Source organism: Leptosomus discolor, chromosome 11 (assembly GCF_034619465.1).
Source record: "Leptosomus discolor isolate bLepDis1 chromosome 11, bLepDis1.hap2, whole genome shotgun sequence".
Lineage (NCBI taxonomy): Eukaryota > Metazoa > Chordata > Aves > Leptosomiformes > Leptosomidae > Leptosomus > Leptosomus discolor.
In genome coordinates, this window is record NC_141401.1 from 4,703,872 (window position 1) to 4,716,616 (window position 12,745).

The following is a 12,745-nucleotide window of genomic DNA, read 5'->3' on the forward strand; positions in this document are numbered from 1 at the left end:
CCTTGTTGTTGTTGCCGTTAATACATCTTGAATATCTGTGTATTTTTGGTGTGGTTGCTCCGGAAGATCAACACCCAGGGACCTCAAAAACCCTCCGGTTTGCCAGTCCGAAGGGTCTTGTTTTTTTCATTTCTTGAGGCAACGTGGATTTATTTATCCTGCCCCGCTTCTCGTCCGCCTTTTGCCTCCTCCGTTGTTTTTAGAGGACGGGGAGAGAAAAGAAAGCGAACAATTTTGGACTTTTTTTGTTTTGTTTTGTTTTCGGAAAGGGGGATTTTGTCCAATTAAAAAAAGAGGAATGAAGTCTGGCGCTGGAGGAGGGTCCCTCGCCGTCGTCTGGGGGTTTCTGCTCGTCTTCGCCGCACTTTGTCTGTGGCCAACAAATGGGGAAAGTGAGTACGGTGCGTGTCGGCCGGGCGGGGTGTCGGCGAGGGGCCCCCGGGGCGTGCGAGGGAGCCGCGGAGGGGTTCGCGGTGCAGGCATGAGGGGCTGTCTGTGAGGGGGGTGTGAGGGCGTCGGCTGCCTGTGTGTGTTTGGGGGTGAGGGAGGGGGGTGTCGGTGAGGGGCTCCCTGTGTGCCTGGGGGTGTGTATGTGAAGGGGGTCCGTGTGTGTGTGTGAGAGAGGGCTCCTTGTGTGCCTGGGGGGGGTGTGTGTGTGAGGGGCTCCCGGGGGGGGTGTGTGTGTGTGAGGGGGGTTGGTGAGGGGCTCCTTGTGTGCGTGGAGGTGTGTGTGTGTCGGTGAGGGGCTCCTTGTGTGCGTGGAGGTGTGTGTGTGCGCCTGGGGGGGTGTGAGGGCGTGGGTGTGTGAGGGGGCTCCCTGTATGAGGGGGTCGGTGAGGGGCTCCCTCTGTGTGTGTGTGTGTGAGGGGGTCGGTGAGGGGCTCCCTCTGTGTGTGTGTGTGTGAGGGGGTCGGTGAGGGGCTCCCTCTGTGTGTGTGTGTGAGGGGGTCGGTGAGGGGCTCCCTCTGTGTGTGTGTGTGTGAGGGGGTCGGTGAGGGGCTCCCTCTGTGTGTGTGTGTGTGAGGGGGTCGGTGAGGGGCTCCCTCTGTGTGTGTGTGTGAGGGGGTCGGTGAGGGGCTCCCTCTGTGTGTGTGTGTGTGAGGGGGTCGGTGAGGGGCTCCCTCTGTGTGTGTGTGTGTGAGGGGGTCGGTGAGGGGCTCCCTCTGTGTGTGTGTGTGTGTGTGAGAGGGTCGGTGAGGGGCTCCCTGTGTGTGTGTGTGTGGGGGGGGATCGGTGAGGGGCTCCCTGTGTGTGTGTGTGGGGGGGGGGGGATCGGTGAGGGGCTCCCTGTGTGTGTGTGTGTGTGAGGGGGTCGGTGAGGGGCTCCCTGTGTGTGTGTGTGTGAGGGGGTCGGTGAGGGGCTCCCTGTGTGCGTGGGTGGGGGTGTGTGTGTGAGGGGCTCCCTGTGTGTGAGGGGGTCGGTGAGGGGCTCCCTGTGTGCGTGGGTGGGTGTATGCGTGAGTGAGAGGCTCCCTCCGTGCGTGAGGGGCTACCGGGGCGCGCGCCGTTTCCCGCCGCAGCGAGCGGGTTTCGCCCCTGCCCGCGGGGATGTGCGTGTTTCCCTCCTGTTACGCCTCTGCTTCTTCGGCACGTTTAACGACGCGGGGCTGCACGTCTCCCCCCCCCCCCCCCCGTCCCGTCCCTCCTTCCCCGCGGTGTCTGGCTGCTCTGACCCACAGGATCGGCAGAGCCGCAGGCCCCAACCCGGCGAAGGGGGTGGTGATGCCTGCCCGTCCCCTCCTTTGTGTTTCCCCCACCTGACCCGCGAACTGCTGCTACCCCCCCGCCCCGAGCCCGGTGCAGACCTCTGCAGCCAGCGCTGCGAGCTGCGTAGTAAACACTTGCAGGCTGGGAAAGAACTGTGCTGGCTTTCCCCGCATGGAAGGAGCTTGATCTTTGTCAATATTTAGAGGTTGTATGCAATAACCTGCCATAGTGAGTGAAGGATTCCTGGAAATAAGCGCCTTGCCTTTTATTGCCGCTTTACTGCTGAGGAAAGGTTTCACTCGCCCTGCTCGGGGTGCGGAATTACGATGGCATCCCGCAATCTAAAGGTCACAGCCTGCTGTTTGCTGGTTGTTTTTTTAATTAATTTCTACGTTGATACTTTACGTTTGTGTCTAAATCGCAACGCTTGCTGGCCGGATGGGCTACACTCTTCAGGGTGATTTTTTTGGTGTTTTTGAGCAGCTGCGGTGCATCTAGCATTTAGGTTCGTGCAGTTGGCTTAGCAGCGTGCGAGCCGCTTCCCCCGTGTGTGCGAGTGCGGCACCGAGAAAAACGTGGTTCATTGTGCGTGACCGCGCTGCGAGCGGCCGCGTCCCCAGCGCACGGGGGACTCTGGGTCCCTCCGGCCGTTTGTCGCCTGCGGATCGCGGTGTCGGTCTTTCTGTCTTGCCCGGGAGTTGCAAAAGCCCCGACTTTTGTTTTTGTGCGTTTCAAACCTGTGATTATATTGCAGGGCCCGCCCCCTTCGGGCGCAGGGGGAAATAAAGGGGGCAGGGATGACTGGCGCTGCAATTGATTAGGCTGCAATCATCACCATATTAATCCCGGTGCTGATCGGTTTTCTTCTGGTATGTCGGGCTCAGGCTGGATTGAGGATCTCTTGCATGAAATTAGCCCTCCCTTCTTTTCTGGAGTAGCTCTGTAGGCAGGGAGATGGTAAATGTGCCTTGGAGCCCAACCATTTTAAAAACTGCTCCCTCTCCTTCGGCGTCTGCGGAAACGGGGATGTTTCTTTACTGCATCTTGACGCTTTAAATTCTTCCGTTGTGTGTTTTTCAACATACTCCTTGGGCTGTTGGTGTGTGCCACTCACTTTCAAAAAGATAAGCGTTGTTGGAGGGAAGGAACGGAGGGATCAATTTTCTCCATTTTAAATGTAAAGAATTTGGGAGCTAGAAACACTTTTCCTGAAAGTAGTTTCGGGTTGAAAAGAAAGGGAAGTTCTTTGGATGCACTGACAGTGAGGCTAACTACCAAAAAAAAAAAAAAGTGAGCAAGAAGCGCATCGATGAAGTCCGTAATACATGTTGAGTAATACTGTGTTTCATTAGCCAGTGAATGCCAATTAACTCCTCGCAAATTAAGGCCCAACTTAGGCTTTTGCGTTGTAGTGGCAGGGCCAGCTAGGGCTGGAGAGCTGCAGCCTTACTTGCATGAGTTGAACTTTTTAGCGAGAGCAGTTTTCAAGAGGGAAGATTATTCTCTAAGTTTGAAAACAAACCCCCAGTGCCCTTCTTCAGGGAAGGGCTTACAAAGGATCGAGTAGCGTGGAGAAACAGAACAGGAGAAGGAGATCTGGGGTGTCCTTCAGCAGCTGGGGTACAGGCTTACAATTTTTTTTTTCTTGCCTTACCTGGTAGAGAACACCTTCAAATAAAAATGCTCGCCCTGCTTTGGCAATAAGTAACGCCGGAGCAGTACGTTAAGATTTTAGGTTCCAGTCCTCTGAAGTGTTTGCGGTTGCCACTTAGCTAAAATGACCCAATTAAGAACCTCCCAAATGAAATATCTTCTTCTGCTGAAGATCTACGCTTTTAAATATGGGAAGATATGCGGAACAAAATTGTCTTAGCTGAATAGTGCCTCTAATCGATTGTCTTTGTAGTTTACAGTTAATAGCCTTTGTTTTCACGAGTTATTGCTGAAAGAATTTTGCTGTTAGGGGGAAAAATGATCTCCAGAGCAGATGTTTTGCATCTCTTCATATTCTTCTCTCTCCCCACAATAGTGGAAGGAAGATTAATCTTAATTTTTATTTGTTTTTCATATATACTGTGTCATAGCTAAAAGGCACTTCCATTTTCGGTCAAACAAGCAAGGCATTCCTAAATAGGAATACAAAGGAGTTACAACTGGAGGGGAGAGACCCATCCCTTTAATGCTAAATTATATAAAATCTGTTTGTGGTTGTATGACAGAAACCTCTTTAAAATGCAGGTAGCTTCAGTGGAAAGCTTCTCATTCAGAAGCAGTCACTAAAAAAATTCTGAGAGTTTCCTGAGATTTTGTTGGGATAGCAGAAAAACAAAAAGACCCTTCGTTAAGATAAGAGTATGTGCTGGTATAACCGTGCATTTGATGTGTAAGGCTTCGACTGTTGGAGACTGTTTTGTCCTAGGGGTGGGTTTAAGATGAACCATGAACACAGTGTTTTCTTCCTTTTCTACCTCGAGCATGATGGGGTTTTGATTTTTCACACTTGTGTACATTTAGAAAGGGAGCATCTGGAAGGGAAGGGGTTAAACATTTAGAATGAAAAGTAATGGGTTTAGGTCTGATAATACTCATACTGATAGATACCTTGATGGAGCTGTTCATATTAGCTCTGAGCTTTTGTTTGTCTATCCAGGCTGTATTTTATGTTTCTGATGTTAATAAACAGGAGCTCGTGCTCTATGTTTAATCCTCTCCGAGGTTGCTTAGTAAAAACCCTCATGACCTCCCGAGTGTCGGCGTTGCACACACCTAGCTTTCACATCAGCGTTTTCATGTACGCCTAGTGGTTAGTGAGTGTTGTTAAATGGGAGTTGGATAATTCCTTCTCTAATTGAGGTTGTGAATAGAAAATGCCAGAGCGTTTGCGGAATTGGTGTCAGTCAGGCTCGCTGGAGAGGAGGAGAGCGTTCAGGGAGGGATGGTGATGGCAGTCCATGGGAAGGAGTGGTGCGCCAGGCAGGACTTCGACTTTTTTTGATTATGTTAGACTGTACATTGAAAGTGTTTCCATACCAGCACTGGAGCAAAGGCTTGCATGACTCAGAAACTGAACGGGTTAGGAAATGGTAGTGACTTAGCTAATATCAGGCAAAATGTGTTGGGAATGTGAGAAAGCAGAGGAATGGGTGTGGAAAGAAGATGTGTATTAGAAGTTTCATTGCTGAACCAACATTTGAGAGAGAAATACTCCTCTTTGTGTAAAGTGAAGGAAATTTAACGTAGTTCTTAAGTGTGTTGTGAGAAATAAGGAAAGGGCTGCCAAGTGAGAGGACAGATCAATAGTTTAACTTCAGTACAACAAAAGGTACGATTTATTTGGTTTAATAGGGAAAAACTGCTCAGATTTGATAAATACTGTGTTTTTCCATCAGCTTTTCCCTGACCACTTGTTACTTCAGACTAATTCTAGAGTATAGTTAAAGCACAACTCCAGTGATACTGAAATTGTTTTCATCTTGAAATACACATGCAAAATCTAGGTTGAGGAATTTCCATGTGATGATTTTCAGATCTGTCTTCATTGGTAAATAATTAATTTCTCATAGTGTATGTTACCTTGGGAAAAGTTGTTTCGAATCCTGTTTAATTTTCTGCTAAACTGGCATTTACTAAGAAAATCTTTGAGGAGAATGTCTTCAGTGAGGAGAATTTTTTTTTAAGCATCTAACATTTAGATTTAAAATACATTTCAGGGCTGAAACTGTTAGCTTTAAAGGATGATTTGAGTTCATGTTTAACTGAAGCTTTTTTCTCTTCCCCAATAATTTTTTTTTTCCCTCTCTTTACTCTGAGGTAGATTTTACCAGTGATCACTGGAACTATGAACTCAGTGAGACCAGAAGAGGCAGTTTTGTTAAATGATTAATTATATTGTGTGTGTATATTCCATCTGTGTGAATTGTGAGCTACCGCAAACTTCATTGTAGAGAAGTTTGTTTATGGTCCTGAAGTTTGAGAGAGAGGAAATAATATATGCACGAAACCTGTTTTTCTCACACTGGATGTTAACTTCATGATCCCACACAGAAAACAACTTATCTGGCTTGTCATCTGTAATGGTCCCAAAGGTCATAACTTACAAAATGTACTGAATTAGATTATTAAAAAAATTAGAGTATTTCTTTAGATTATCTGTAGTTAAACTAATAAACTTCTTGAGCATTGTTTTACTTTTTTGAAGAGGTGATGACTGAGAAGCAATGGCAGCTTTCTGAAAAAGTTCTTTAAACTATGGTTTATGAAAATAAATATGTTCTTATTTGGATTTTAGTGAAAAGCTTTCACATTTGGAAATGCTTTGTGATGTTATCAAGTAGCAGCTGTTTTTTATTTATATGTGTGAGTGTGCACATAGGAATGGGTAAACGACAGTTTATTATTGAAAACTATTGTGTATGCTAAATTTTAAAAAAAGCTGCAGTTTGAGTAATTGTCTCGAGAGTCTCATAATTAAAGTTGCTGCACATTTGTAGTTTCAGTTTATTTCAGATCTTTCTGATGAAGTTGAGCTTTGAAGGTTTCTGGGCTTAGGTGGTAATGGAACATGCTCCTTTTAAGAATTCCGTGTTCAGAAAGACTCCAGGAATGCAATGATGTGTTTGAAAGGTAGAAATACTGTTTTAGTATTTTGATATATTTGACATGTATAATTTTTCTATCACTGTAAATTGTATAGACAGCTTCTTTGTGTAGGTTAGTTGGATTAGTTTTTATGATTTATGAAAGCCACTTTAAAAAAAATAGTTTCAAATTTTTTTTGTTGTACAGAAGCAGAACTCAACAAACAGTTGATGAAGACACATTTGTGGTTGTTAGCCAGCCTGTCTTGTGTGTGGTTTTTTTGGGTTGTGTTTTTTTTTCCCTCTTAGCCAAGTCATGACAGGTACAATCTGGACTGATTTCTCTAGTACTATATTTGTCTTTTTTTGTGTCCAGAACTGTCTGAGACAAACTTTGAGGACGAGTAAGTGATTAGCAACATACAGTGTTCGTTCATGTGTTTCAGTGCTCTGCAAACAGAGCTGCACCAAGTCCTCAAGCTCAAAAATAGGCTCTGGTTCCTTTAGTCAGGGCTGGTTGTTTTTGCTAAGTAAGTTTGATAATAGTTTGGCTTATTAATTAAGGAGATGCATTCTGGCATCTGGTGTTAGCGCAATGGTGTATTGTGAAGGTTTAACTTGCATTTATCACTGTTTTTATTTTTCTTTTTAACCTTTGCAAATGCTAAATATGAGCAGTTCCCTTGGGATATCTTCCAAGACACCAATTAACTTCGATGTTGATATCCTCCAGAAGTTGCTGTTGTGGCACAAGATTACTTAAAATGTGCTGAAAAGCAAAATTGTTATTTCTTGATTTACAGATTGATTTGCATATGACTTGTAAGCTTTAATGTAATATAATTTTATTTATTTATCAATTTTGTAATATCCAGGCATGTACATTTCCTATTACTCTGTTCCTTTCTTGGTAAACGTGCTGGTATAAGCAGAAATAAGCATCATCTATGTGTTTCAGTGACTCCCCAGGTAGTTTTTCAAGGAAACTGTCAGCGTTGACTTACCCAGCGAGAAGGGACCGCACAACCCGATAAACTACTAAGATTATTACTCTAGAGGAACAAATCCACTTAGTAAATATTTTGGTAGAACAGCAAATGTATGCTTTTGTAGCAACACAAAGTCATTTTAATAATAACTTGGAGCAATAATTCACACTAAGATTGTCACTGAAGAGGAGTGCCAACCAGTTTGTGCTTTAAGAACTTCATGCTATGCTGCTGACTTCAAAAGTGTACAGTAAACAAACAAGAAACTTTCAAAACAGGAGACGGGTGAACTGCACATGTATGTGCTTTACTGGAGTAGTTAATGAAATAGGTGTGTGTCCCGCTTTTGTGAATACTTGGTTTGTGAAGATGTGTGTTTTGGGCAAGTCCAGTGACCTAATGAGTTTGTTTGCTATGTGTTGCCACCAAGTCGCGTATTATTGAAGCAGCTCTGTGACCAGTCAAGGCGAGTGTTATCTTCAGACCTCTTATTGGTGCCATTACATGCTGTAAAGATAGCTCTGTTTACTTGGAAGTGTGAGCATCAACTCTGATCAAAACACTTTCTCTTAACAGGTGGGCCTTTTTTGGACTTCTTTGCGGAACATTGCTTCTCCTTGTGGAGGGGGAGCAGTGTCAGAATGTGGCAACATGAGGCAAATGCAGAAAATACTAGAATTCTTAATGATAGGAGGCAAATTTGACATGTGTAGTTTTTTTCCTGCTGTTGGATGGGTGGTGGATCATTTTTACTGATTGTTTCCAGAAGCTTTATAGTTTTTTTCTGTCAATATATGAACGGTTCACAAATTAGCGTGCTACTCATTTAAGTCAGCTTCTCACACAATCCTGTTCAAATAGCAGAGGGTTTGATTGGAGGCAGGAAAGAAGTTTTTGAAGTTCAGACTGGATGAAATGAATACATGCTGAAGTAGTCAAAGATCCCTTGTACTTTATCAGAGAGCAGTCTGCTTGAATGAAAGGTACTGTACCTGCTGTTAAGTTTATAAACTTGGTTTATACAGATTACTTTTTAAATTATTCATGATGCTACAGTACAAGTATATCTGACAGGTTTAAAATAAATGGCTTGATGGTAAGAGGGAGCATGCATAAATTAGAGCTGGGATAATGTGCTCTTTGAAGTATCTCTTCCATTTGTTACTACTGGAATACAGTAGGTAGCTGCAGCTGAACGTGTGATTCTCGAGTATGGAGTACATCAGTGTCTTCAAACCGTGTTGTAGTGGCGGTTCTTACATAAGGCAGACGAGATGAAGTGGCAGGGAGGACTAAGGTGCTCACTTTGTATTTAGTTACATACACATTTCTGCTGAAATGTGGAGAGTATTTACAGGATGAAACTTCTGTGAGCACAGCAGTTGCGAGGGTCGGCTAGTAGCTGTATGTTGGTAAGGTTAGGATAGCATCACGTTTTATTTACTCTTTTTTGTTAGCGTGGCTGTGGGTTTAAGAGCTGTTCTAGCAAGGTGGTGAGAGGTTTTCCCTTATACTTTGTTGGACACTCTGTCTGGCTTGCTTATGGGTCGTGGTACTCAGCTTGAGAAGTCTTTTTCGTATGTGTGCACAGGAAAACTTTGCAAGAACTGAACTGTTGTATTTGGAAAAGATTATTGGTGGGGAAGGAAGATTCCAGATCTCTTGGATGCAAAAAACAGCTTCCCCAAACATAAATTGACGCAGTGCTAGTTTTCCTGATTTTGTAGACAGGCAACTCGTTATATTTGAGAAGCAAGCTCCCAAAGTATTTCATGGTGTAGAAAAAACCCTGAAATGATGTGTGATAGAGCAGCCCTCAAAAATAATTAGTTTTTCTGGAAGTGGAAGGTCATCTTATAGAGATGCGTAGTTCAAATCTTAAGTTGTGATCAAATGGGTACAGCATTTTGGAGAAAGATCTGGTGATAGCTGCTCCTGGAAACAGTCTGTAAGCAAACTTTAAAAGAGAATTGACTTGGTCTTTGGAGGGGCTTTATCCCTGGATCACACTGGAGTGGTTTCCTCATTATTTGCATTGGCTTCAGTTTAGAGTCGTCTCCACATTTTGTCCTTCTCCAAGTACTACATTTTGCTTTTCTGCTGCTCTTGTCACATCCCCTTGGGTCCTTACTTCTGTGTGAGAGTAGCGTGTACCCTGAAAGGCTTAAAAGCCCATTGCAGACACCTGGCGGGAGGAGAGGAGGCACTGGCACTGCCCTGTAGGAACAGGGGGCTGCTCAGCTGATCTTAGAGTAAGGTTTGACTGTAGTGTTAGAGTTGAAATCGCAATGGAAATACCTTGTTTGTCCCATCCCCTGTGCTCTTTGCCAGTGCAGAAATTACTTTTATTGTGGTGTTTCTGTTGCTTGCTCCTGGGGCTTTTGATGTGTAGTGAAATTGTTACTGTTGTCTTCTCTAGTCAAATTTCATGTAACCTACTGGGGATTTGGTTTGTTCTCGAAAATATGGACAGAGTTAAATAGCGTGGATTTTTCTTGTTAAGCTTTCAGGTGGCTCAGCCTTTCTTCTTGGCTGAGAAGCAGTGTTCAGAGAGGCATTTAACATGATGATGGCACAAACTGGTAGGAGTTCACAGACCCACTGGGATGGAGGGGTGAGCCCACTGGAATTGTGATGGTGTCTGCCTGCCATGACAGGATTTTTAGCTGCTGCTTCTCTCTGGTTGTTCTGTATCCCCAGCAGGTGGAAGCAGCTTGTGATTCTGTATTGATTGCAGTTAGCATCTTCTGTCAGTTTATTGTGGCTGAAGCTTGCTTTTTTTTTTTTTTTTTTTTTTTTGAGATGAATGTACATTTTATTGGTCCCCTGCAAATGCCCTGTCTCCTGGGAGGTATGGAGAGAACGAACATCCAGCTGTGTTGAGATGCATATAAATTGCTGTTGTTGTGTGTGCGTTGCTCCTCTTCCTCAGACCCGAGGGGTACCAAGACTGGGGGAAGCAAAGTTGCAAACGAGTAGTATGTGTAACTGTTCATGTGTGGAGAATGCCAAAATTCAAAGGGTCTCTTAGTCGTGTTGCTCATGCATCTTGAATATGGTTTTCTTTTAATAAATGATGTTGGTAGCTTTTCCAGTGGTGGCACCCGTGGTGGAGGTTGAGTCTGTGCAGTTGTCACTGTACGAAAGAGCAAAAATGGAGTTTAAGAAAAGCTTGTTCCAAACTTGAGACTTGGCTTGGTTGGAGGCTGTGACTTGAGCCTGTCTGGAAGTGACTGAAGGTTTTGATTGTTTGTTTGTCTGTTTCCTTTTTGGTGCGTGTGTGCTAATAAAATGTTTGGTTTTTTGTCACATTCGAGTAGGCTGACTATGTGGACAAGTATTTTCATTGATAGTGTGTCTCAACACGAGACATGTAATATGTATTTAATATTTAAATTAGGTTATGAGAGTCCCTTTTAAAGCTTGAGCTTGCATATGCTTCGATGGGTTGTAGTTCAAAAATGTGGGCACTGTTATCAGTGAATGAACTAAGGTCATTATGGGCTGGTTCCGTTGTTATCGTACAGAAATAAGGCAGGGACAGAGAAATGCATTTGAGTGTGTGCGTATGTGGCGGTGGTTCTGGACTTCAGCAGAAACACATGTGAAATGGACATCTGTTTTTACATGGTCTATGTTTTGTGTATCTCTTCTGGTAGTTCATTGTTGAAGTAAACATGTTGCATTAGCTGTAAGGCTTTAGTGCGGAATGCCCGCTGATGAGATATGTCAGGGTTTTGCTGTTCCCGAGCCGTCCTGGGAAACAACAGCTTTACAATTCAACACGTTTGAGGAAGATTACAAAAAGAACTTGGGGTGGATCGCAATCAGCACTTCAAAAGCAATAGCTTTGGAGTAACTCTGCTGTAACACAGCACAGCCCATGGAAAAACACCGTCATCTTAACAGATGCAGTGTTATTTTGGAGATTCCACTGTATAAATACATGGACTGTGGTTAAATTGTGATGGCAACAGATGCAATCTCAGTTCTCAATTCTTTTGTCTCTTTAATATTTAAAAATACCCCACAAAGTGAAAAGACAACATCAATTCTGAAAACATGCCCTCTGTAAGTTGTTGGGGCTGTACCTTTTGGGCCTTGTTTCATTTCAGATACGTCACTGCAGATTAGACTTGGGCAGAGTAAATGCTCATCTCTGTGAGGGAGTCTCTGCAAGTGCTGCTACTCGTGGCTTATTGTACAATTTGCATATGAATGGCATTATTCAGCTATCCTTAAGAAATGTCAGCAAGATTGAAGTCAGAGTTAGTTAACCTGGCAAAAAGATATTTCCAGTATTTTTCATGAAAGAAAGTGATAGTATAGAGACAAGAATTACACATTCCACTGGCTAAGCCAGCATTGTCAGAGGATTTTCTTCGTGTTTTTGTAGTTGCTATCAGTGACTTTATTTTTAAATTTGTCCGCAATATGTTGCAGTGTTTGAGAGCGAGAGAATTGGAATGCGGGAATCAGATGTATCGTAATGCCGCACAGTTGTGTTCACATTTGCTTTTCTTTCCACATTTGGTTTTGTTCAAATACTGATTTGACAAGTATAAATTGAGAGCAAGGGTCTTGGTTTTTTTTTTCCTTTTTTCTTATGAACAGCAAATAAAGCATAGCAAGATGTTATTGGTGCATTCACCTCTATCCATCCTCTAATTGGGTAGAAAAGCCTGAAGTTAAATAACGTAACTGGATTTTAAAAAGGGACTGAATAATTTTTGTGAGCAACAACATTGGTAGTCATGCGTGCTAAAATAGGGAGTGATCACATCTCGTGCTTCAGAAGCTGACAGTATGCAAGGGTTGGGAAGAAATTGTATTCCTCCTCCGGGTGTTTGTGTTTCCCTCCCCATTTGTGAAATACAGAGAAATGCTGTCCTTGAGGGGTGGTTAAAGGGCTTTGTTTTTAGAACATTGATGTGATGTCAGATGCTCCTGTGATTCTGTCATCCAGGTGAAGGCACTTTGACTGGGAAGCTGTGTGTTGTCAGGCATTTGATGACTCTACTCTTAGCAGAAGTATGAGGATGGTGGTGTTGGAATCAGCTGGCTGATAAGGAGATAGTTTACTACTAAAAATAAACCCCAGATCTTCACAGGTGACTGTTAAGATTACCTGGTGTCACATGCAGTTAGAATGCAACAAAAGTTGAGGTTGGTTGAGCCTGGTTTTGCCTCCCTATGAGGATGTGCTGTGATGCTGTCTGTTGGTTCTTGAGGACTTCTCTTCATTCTTCAGGAGTAACTGCTTACAGAAGTATGCAGCTATTCATATTTCTTGCTTGTTGCATGTGTGGCCACAGGCCTTGTTTACTGTGGTACCAAAATACTGTTCTGACCTCAGGATCACTGTCACTGCTCGTAGTGTCTCATGCCTTGAGTTCATCCTTAACACCCCCGCAGCTTTCCCCAGACCTGGTGAGGTGAGAAGGTGAGAGTCATGGTTAATAGAGGGAAGCG

At 43.9% G+C, this 12,745-nt stretch overlaps 1 protein-coding gene across 2 annotated transcripts in view; it reads left to right on the plus strand.

Annotated features, from left to right (window-relative positions):
- Window positions 1-298: 298 nt before the first annotated feature.
- Window positions 299-12,745, plus strand: part of IGF1R (insulin like growth factor 1 receptor) — a 185,274-nt gene continuing 172,827 nt past the window's right edge. For both annotated transcript variants that reach the window (XM_086471912.1, XM_086471913.1), the window contains exon 1: window positions 299-392. In XM_086471912.1, the coding sequence (XP_086328038.1) occupies window positions 299-392 (94 nt within the window). The remainder of the gene's footprint in view (window positions 393-12,745) is intronic.